Source organism: Tetrao urogallus (genome assembly GCF_951394365.1).
Source record: "Tetrao urogallus genome assembly, chromosome: 9".
Taxonomy (NCBI): Eukaryota; Metazoa; Chordata; class Aves; order Galliformes; family Phasianidae; genus Tetrao; species Tetrao urogallus.
The window spans coordinates 17,006,449-17,013,601 of NC_136822.1; the positions used below are offsets into that span (position 1 = coordinate 17,006,449).

Below are 7,153 nucleotides of genomic sequence, written 5' to 3' on the forward strand. Positions count from 1 at the left end.
GTGTTTCAGATCACTGTTTCTTATACCCATGTATTTTTAATATCTTGCCATGGTTATGTTGTCCTGCTGTTCTTACAAGCTGATTTTATACCTGCTTGGAATTGTAAAAAAGCATAAAGCAGAGGCAATACAGTTGCAGAAGTTGTCCCCTCAGTTGTTAGTGTGACTTATTTGAGCATTTGTGTCTTTTTGGACTAGATTGGAAGAGGACTCCTCATCCTTCAGAAATAGTATGCCCACAGTCGTCTTGGCCAATGATTCTTCTACAGCAAGCAGGACTTCTTCCTCATCCTGAGAAACCTTCATCTCTTCCTATGTCAGTGGCTACAAGGCCCAGAGCCACCTCGCCACTCTCCCCACCAAAATCACTTGGACTGGGGCCTTCCTTTTATCACGCACAAGACGAAGAGCTTGCAAAGGTGGTGGAGCAGGACCCTATGCTGGAGGAACTATGTAAGCCTCTGTGCTGTAAGCTCTGCAATGTCACTCTGAATTCAGCTCAGCAAGCCCAGGCTCATTACCAGGTAAGCAGAGTAGTAGTGGGCATGGATTCCAGGAATGCTGCATCTCCATTAGGTTTTGAGTGCTGTGTTGAAGTGGCTACACAGTAGCAGCATCATTTGAGTTAACTCATCTGAAGCTACCTTTGCTACATCTGGGGGACTGGAAGCTGTGTCTAGAACTACTCTATGCACGTAGCTTCACCTTGGTTGAATTTGCTGGTCATCCAGATAAGCTGCAGAGCTTTCTTTTAAGGTATAATGACAGGATCAAATCACAAAAAATTTTTCTGTGCGGACAGAGAAATCCTACTGAGATGGCATGAGTGGAAAGGAAAATACCTACTTTTTCTTTGTTTTCCACCTCTACATCTTCCCAGTGAAACTGAACCTCTGATTCCACAAACATGATGTTTGTGAGGCCTGGACAGATGTTTTCTCTGGAACTAGCTGTGCCCTTAGGAGAGTAGTCTGCTACCATGTGCTTATCACTGCCTCCTTCCTGAGGCTATGCACACCACTACTTTGCTGGAGGCCGTATTTATGCAAAATCTCATGTGCTTTGAACAGTGTATGGGAACTGTTGAGTCATGGCCTGAACCACTGATTGAGCACCTGGGTAAAAGACCTGGTCAGCCCTGGGAGCTCAGGTGAAGGCAATTCATCTGTGTGATTGGAAGGGGTGGAGCCTGGCTGCACCTCTCTTAGACCTCATTGAAGGGCTGACTGCTGCTGGGGAAGGATCTCTTTTTGGAGATCCCTCCTTGGTGATGCTTTTTCCTGGGATCTAGAATCTTCTGATAGGGGTGAGTGATTTTCTTCCTTTTCTCTTAGTGCTTTTTTATTGTGCTGGTCCTTCTGTTATTACATCTTTGTTGTAATGCCTTTCCCATTGTATTGGTCTGTCCAATTGCTACAGGAAATATCAGCTGGATCAGCTCAAACCAAATTCTGTTCGCTCAGTCTGTCTAGTTGGTTTCTTTGGAATTAGTTAGGAACAATTTGTGTATTTTTTTGCTGATATTAAATTAATCTTAGTCTTACGTTGTCCCTGATGTCAGTAGCTTGCCTTCCTAGCGCTGAATTTGTGAGAGGTATGGATATGGTAACTTTTTTCACCACCCAGTGCAAGAGGGTGGTTCTCTGTGTCTTCAGAATACCAGGCCTGGACCTCACGTTTGCTGTTGGTTCTGAGAAAAAAAAAAAAGTGTTTTTCTGACTGTAAAGGAATAGGTTATAGTTTAACATAGGATTTCTGCAGTATTTCTGTCACAGTAAGGCGGAAGTGCATTTGTAGTTAAAAATGTATGACTCTTATTTATTTCACGTATGTTCTTTAATATATATCCACTGTACATACACTTGCTCTCATATGCTTCTCTCAGTTTGCAAAGCACCAGTAAGAACTGCAGTATATATTTTCCAAGAGAAAATAAAATACGAAGCTGAGCTTTTTAGAAGTTTGGTTTTTTGCATTATCTTATACCCACAGCCTCTTGAAAATGGATGTGTGTACTCAGGCTTATAAAAGGCAGTTAATGTCTTATGTCTAAAACACAAAATGCTGGTTTTAAGTGAAATAGATTAAAGAACTAATTGTAACCTTACTTGTTTCAGGAAATTGTTTGAAGATTAGGCTTAACGTGAGCATTTTGGAGCAAAGGGGGGCTGTCTGCATCTCTCAGTGTATTCTATATTTTCTGAGTGATGGTTCCTTTACCTGAGGTGCTGGCTTCCTGGCTGTTTCTTTCTTTTTATCTCTGTCTTGTTTTGTATTCGCTGTGAGATGCTGTTATTGGGGCAGTGATTAAATTGAGTTCTCTTTGCAGGGTAAAAACCACAGTAAGAAGCTCCGAAATTACTATGCTGCCAATAGCTGCCCGGCACCCGCCAGGATGAGTAACTCGGTTGAGCCTGTGCCACCTCAGGTTGTTTCCCTTCCAGCTCAGGTAAGGCATGGGGAGGTGACAGAGATTGTGATGTTTGCTTGCAACCTAACCCTCATTGAGAATAACTAGGTCTCATGCTTTGAGGGTTACTGCAAGAGTTTGGAAAGAATTTTCCTTATGGTGACGCAGGAAGGTGGATATAGACAGTTGTGAGCTGTTTGCTTTCTTTTGAAGGAGCAGATACCAATCTGCTGTTGCAGCAGAATTTTGAACTTGAAATAGTCTATTTCTGCGTGGCGAATACTTTGTTTCCTACGTAAGTCTGATGTGCTGCTGATTAAGACTGTTTAAAGAAAACTTAAAAGAAAATAGCTATAGCTGGATTTAAGCACGAGGCTGTGGATCTGCTCTGCAAAATCATGCCTCCGTTGTGTGAGTGAAGCTTATGTGGAAAAAATGCTTAGATGCACCTGCACCCATTGTCCAGTGTTATTATGTAATTCTCCCTGTTCATTCTGCAGTGGTTATTCCTGGGTACAGTGTGAGTGGAGGGATGGGTCACTGATTCAAACCCGTTTGCTCTCAGGCATGTTAAAGGCAAAGGAGATAATGTTTACTTTGTTCTTCTAGTCTTTTGATTGTCATGGGGCTTAGCAGCTAAACTGTCTCTTGTGTGTGAAAGTGCAGAGAGTTATAGCTGAGCAGCAGGGATAGAAGTTATCCTGTCACCTCCAAAAGTTTTAAGCCTCTGTCAGTACAAAAGCAGAAAGCATTTGCTCTAAGCAGGTTTTTACATGTGCTGTCAGAGCCACCAGAGGGAGACTTAGCCCTGTGTAAAATGGCTTTGTGGCTCACAGAGCTGAATCAGAGTCTCAAGAGGGCACTGAGTCCTGTCCTTGGTAATGGCACATGGGTGCTGTACTTGCTGGGGTGTCTGGTGCTATTTTTGATGGAGGGAATGGTCCAGGGCAATAAAAAGGCCATTCTGGTGCCGTGTGAGGATTTATGTTATAACTCATGGGTCAGAATTGTATATAAGCCTGTAAGCTTGCAAGAGATGTAAAAGAAGCTGGACTTTACAAGTGCTGCAGTGGCATGGCTGTATCAATCTCTTGTTGCTGCAGTTTACAGAGCACTCTTCTCCGGATGATGCACAAATACTGAGGGAACCTTGTTGCTGCCCCAGTCAGCGTGCCTGTCTGATGAGACGGGCAAGGTATTGTTTCCAATGGCAGGAGCTCCTCATGTGGGGCTGGATCTTCCCTCTGAAGCTTTGGTTCAGGTGTCCCTGCAACTGAAGGGCATGGCTAAGAAATTTGGTGGCTCTGTTATTGCTTTTATCTCTCAGTATCATCAGGATACTGTGGAGAGATTGGCTACACTGGAAACACAAGCGGGGAGTGCTGTTACATTTCAATGAGTCTTCCTCAGTACAAAAGTCATGATTTGTTGGCTCCCAGGAGTCAGGAATAGAGGTGTTAAATCACTGCTGTTAAGTAAACAAGCCTCTGTGGCTGTTGACGAAATACAGAGAGTTTATTCAGATTGTTCTCCATCTGAAGCATGGAATTTATATAGATCTCATGTGATGTGAATGTGGAATGTGAAGATGCTGTGGAAAGCTGAGGCAAAGAAAACTAAGTTGTTCTTGTAGAAGCAGTTGGGTAGGGGCTGGAATGTCCTAAGCCAGTGTTTTAATTCTAGTGGTCTTGCTTGCTCGCAAAGGCGATAGTGGTCTCAGACACTGTGTTTCAAGTATTGCAACAGTTTAACTTTGTTTCACATTGTGTTTTTTCCCTTTGCTGCTAGATGGGATCCAGCAAACCAGGTGGCCGAGTGATCTTGGCCACAGAGAATGATTACTGCAAGCTTTGTGATGCCTCATTTAGTTCTCCAGCTGTGGCACAGGCTCACTACCAGGGGAAAAATCATGCCAAACGGCTGCGTCTTGCAGAAGCACAGAATAACTCATTCTCGTAGGTATTGTTCAACTTCATGCTCAGGCTGAAAGCATGTGGCAGTATCTCTGGAAGTCTTTTTTGTTAGAAAACTCGGACTTGCAACTGTTTGTATTTGTTTAATCTTCAGGGATACATCAGAACTAGGCAAACGGAGGACGAGGAAAGAAGGGAATGAATATAAAATGATGCAGAACAGAAGAAATATGTACACAGTTCAAAACAACACAGGTAATCACGAGTTTGCACCTGCTCTATTGTATATTTAGAATAATAATGAATGTTCAGTAGACTTGTTTTTCTTCTATTTCTGAGCTCTGTTCTAGCAGGGACAGGTTGTTAAAGGAGCTGGTTCCAGCTCTGTTGATTCTTCTTGTCTGTGTATATTTTCCCAGCTGCTGTAGTTACTTTGTTTTGTCAGCCTGCTTGTTATTCTGCTTTCTTGGTTTGTAACTTAATTTACCATCTGCCCTACCCGTCTGTAGGGCTGCTCTAAGTGATGACAATTTTCCTGCTTTATTTTCTTGGCAAGTGACCAGATGCTTTGACTCCTACTGTAGCACTGCAACCTCTATGTGCTCTCCTCTGTCCAGAATGAGAAAGATAAGAAAGTGTGTTAGCCTCCCTGTAAGACCATCTGTTCCTAGAACCCCTTCTCAGGTGTTAGTTGTTAACTTCCTCTTTATTGTTGAAGTGTTTTAGAGTGTCCAGCCCAGCATCTGTTTCTCTTTTTCATTTTAAGTTGTGTTATGTGCACGTATTGGCAGAAACCCTGCTTCCTGGTGAAGCTTGGTTTAATATCATAATTTCAGTCGTTATCCTTTGGAAGACGTTTGTTTTAACATTCTATCAAATGTCATTTTGGGATGACTTTAAACTGGGTTAGACAGCTTATTCTAATCAAAAGACTGCTCTAATTCTTGAGTTGGGTGATTAAAAAAAAAAAAAAAAGAAATTGATTAATCACTTAAATGATCAATTAAAGATGCTAATCTGTGGCTTCCTTTCATGTGTTTGTTGGACTTGAAGTTGTCAGTGAGGTGCCTCAAGCTTTTTTAAATAGATAAATAGACTTTTCTGTTGTTTCCTCAGGTCCCTACTTCAATCCCCGCTCTCGTCAGAGGATTCCTCGGGATCTGGCAATGTGTGTCACCCCCAGTGGCCAGTTCTACTGCTCCATGTGCAACGCTGGGGCCAGTGAGGAGATGGAGTTCAGGCAGCACTTAGAAAGCAAACAGCATAAAAGCAAGGTGTCTGAACAGCGGTACAGAAATGAGATGGAGAACTTAGGCTACGTACAATGACGCACCACCCTTGGTAGTAGTCTGCAAATAGAGCAGCTTGTCTCTCGCCTGCTGTTTGCCACATGCCCTGCTTTGTGCTCCATTTGATAGGAGTATGCTCTTGAGCTATACATGTAACACCTGCAAACTCAGTGGTATGGTTAAATTTTTTTTCTATCATAGTTGGCAGGATGACACTGTGCAGGACATGAAGTGTTTTTGATGTTTGTTTGCTAGTTATCTAAGGCTCCTCATTGTGTTGAGTGACTGAGGGGACTTTGTTTTCTCTTCGGCCTTCTGCATGAATATGCAAAGCCCAAGAAGTGCTGGAAACTTCTGTGGTTCTACCGCATGGGTGAGACCACATGCAAAGCCTGTTCCCCTCTTTGCACGCCACAGAGTAGTGCTCCAGAATGTATTTCTCCAGCAGAGTCAATCTCTGAACAGCTTGTAAAAGAGGAGCAGGAATGGGACCTGTAAATGTGTGAGTTAGGGGTGAACTTGTCCACAAATTGCTAATTGTGGCTCTTCTTACAGCCTACAGTAAATTCTTTTCATGTGCCTGTAGAAAGGCTGTGCACACCTCTCTACCTTGGAGGGTCTTGCCTCTTACTCCTTTCTCTGTGATGCAGATTTCTCTCTGAACATCCGACGTTAGATATCAGCTGATTAGCCACATCCAGAAATATTCTTCTACCAAACAGTTAACAATGAAAAAGGGTTCTTGGTACTGTTGACTGAGTACTTGAATGCACTGCGGGTAGCTCAACTCTCTGTGGCTTAATGAAGTGAATTGGAAAGCAAACCTGCTTGGGTGGGATGTGCTGTGCTCTGATTCCATGTTAGGATAGGATAGGGTTAAGGATAGGTTGGAAGGAGCTGTCAGCTGTAATTTCTTTGCATACTAATGTAGAAGAGAGCCTTGGTGCCTGCCTAGCCTGCAGCTTTGTTGCTCTGGGAGAGCAGGGCTTCCTTGGCCTTGGGAAGTAGATGTCAGTGTATCCCACCTCCACATAATTCCCTGGAAAAAGCCAAAGGGATGTTAAAGATAAGAGGTGAAATGCTACCCATATTAGATGAACTTTCTTCCCCCTCTTCCTTTTCTCATCTCAAACTGGGTTTTAATTCTATTTCTTGATGTGAATTTCATCATTAGGGACCATAGAAATCTAAGGTTAGTTAGGGTGTGAATGTCAACAGTGATTCAGCAACAACTTTTTGGTGATGCAGAAGTATTCACAAAACTTTTCAAGCATCTTTTTAAATGTCAATGAAGAGTATGTGTCTGTTTTAATTTTCCTTAGCAAAGTGGAAAGGGGATAAAGAGCAGAAGTAGGGCTGGCACTCTTGTACCCATTTAGGTAGATGTGAGGAGCTGTGATTGGAACTTGGCTCATGATGTTTCTGTCACGTTAGCTTCAGTGGCAAGCGCAGCACGTGGCTAAACCCTGTTGGACCTTATTCACTACAGCACTGCTACAGCTGTAGGTTGGTGGCTGATGCAGAGAGGGGGTAAAGGAGGG

At 43.0% G+C, this 7,153-nt stretch overlaps 1 protein-coding gene across 1 annotated transcript; it reads left to right on the top strand.

Annotated features, from left to right (window-relative positions):
- Nucleotides 1-215: 215 nt before the first annotated feature.
- Nucleotides 216-5,651, top strand: ZMAT3 (zinc finger matrin-type 3; the record flags this gene model as incomplete). Its single annotated transcript, XM_079539759.1, has 5 exons — nucleotides 216-524; nucleotides 2,330-2,449; nucleotides 4,199-4,365; nucleotides 4,478-4,578; nucleotides 5,440-5,651. Exons 1-5 carry the CDS (start codon nucleotides 255-257, stop codon nucleotides 5,649-5,651), a joined length of 870 nt encoding a protein of 289 aa, XP_079395885.1. The 5' UTR covers nucleotides 216-254.
- Between the last annotated feature and the right edge of the window lie 1,502 nt (nucleotides 5,652-7,153).